Below are 834 nucleotides of genomic sequence, written 5' to 3' on the forward strand. Positions count from 1 at the left end.
GGGTTGGCCAAGGAGTCCTGCTTTGGCTGCTAGAGCTTCATTCTGCTGAATATGATATTCCTGAAATCTCATGGATCTTCTTTGGGTCATTTTTAAATATTTATGTAAGCAATGCTCTGAACACGTGGTCTCTTCAGGTTTCACTTCTCTTGTTGTGAAATTTTTCACACAGTCCAAAAAGCAGGTTTCTGTAAGTTTATTGTAGGTTCCAAGAAATTCCTTAAACTGTTTTATCTGATCGGATTCTGGTATTTGCACAGCCATATTCTGTGGGTATGTTGGAGTCACCTTTTCTGATGCATGAGTTTCCTTTCTGTTTGGGGATAACAGTTGCTCAAGCTTTTCTTGAGTGACTCCAAGTCTGAGTTCTTACGCACAGGTTCCTGCATCCGATACCAATAGAGTCTGGGGGCGCTTGGCTGCCAGTCGTTTGTGCGCAGCGGCAGAGAAGCAGGGTCACGGTGAACGGCGGCTGCAGGAGAGGAGAGAACACCGACATGAAGTTTCTTAATCATGGTTCTGACATTTATGAGGTGAGTGACCTCAACAGCCACGTTTCGTCTCTGAATCTTTCTGTCTCACCCTCACGAAAAGCAGCAGTCTTGCTGGTTTTCCTAGAGTCGATGGGAGAAGTTTTCCAACTTCTTGCCTCAAGCAGCTAATAATCTCTTTGGACAAACAGATCTAATTCATGGCCCCCAGTTTGCATCCCCGCCCTCTGCCCCCAGGGAAGCTTCCTGCGCTCACAGCAACAACATGAATCCTTGGAGAAGATTTTCGTTGTCTGAATAATGAGTTCCCTGGGTAAGGTTATGGCTTAAGAAGTACAGGGCA

General features: G+C 45.7%; 1 protein-coding gene across 1 annotated transcript; it reads right to left on the reverse strand.

Annotated features, from left to right (window-relative positions):
- Positions 1–6: 6 nt before the first annotated feature.
- LOC105978471 (mitochondrial import inner membrane translocase subunit Tim9-like) lies at positions 7–394 on the reverse strand (the record flags this gene model as incomplete). The annotated part of the gene is made up of 1 exon (XM_045291648.1): positions 7–394. A coding segment is annotated over exon 1 (258 nt), but the record flags the coding sequence as incomplete, so codon positions are not given.
- Positions 395–834: the final 440 nt, after the last annotated feature.

This window comes from Echinops telfairi, unplaced genomic scaffold (genome assembly GCF_000313985.2).
Source record: "Echinops telfairi isolate 266 unplaced genomic scaffold, ASM31398v2 ScPeMD7_70;HRSCAF=299, whole genome shotgun sequence".
NCBI lineage: Eukaryota > Metazoa > Chordata > Mammalia > Afrosoricida > Tenrecidae > Echinops > Echinops telfairi.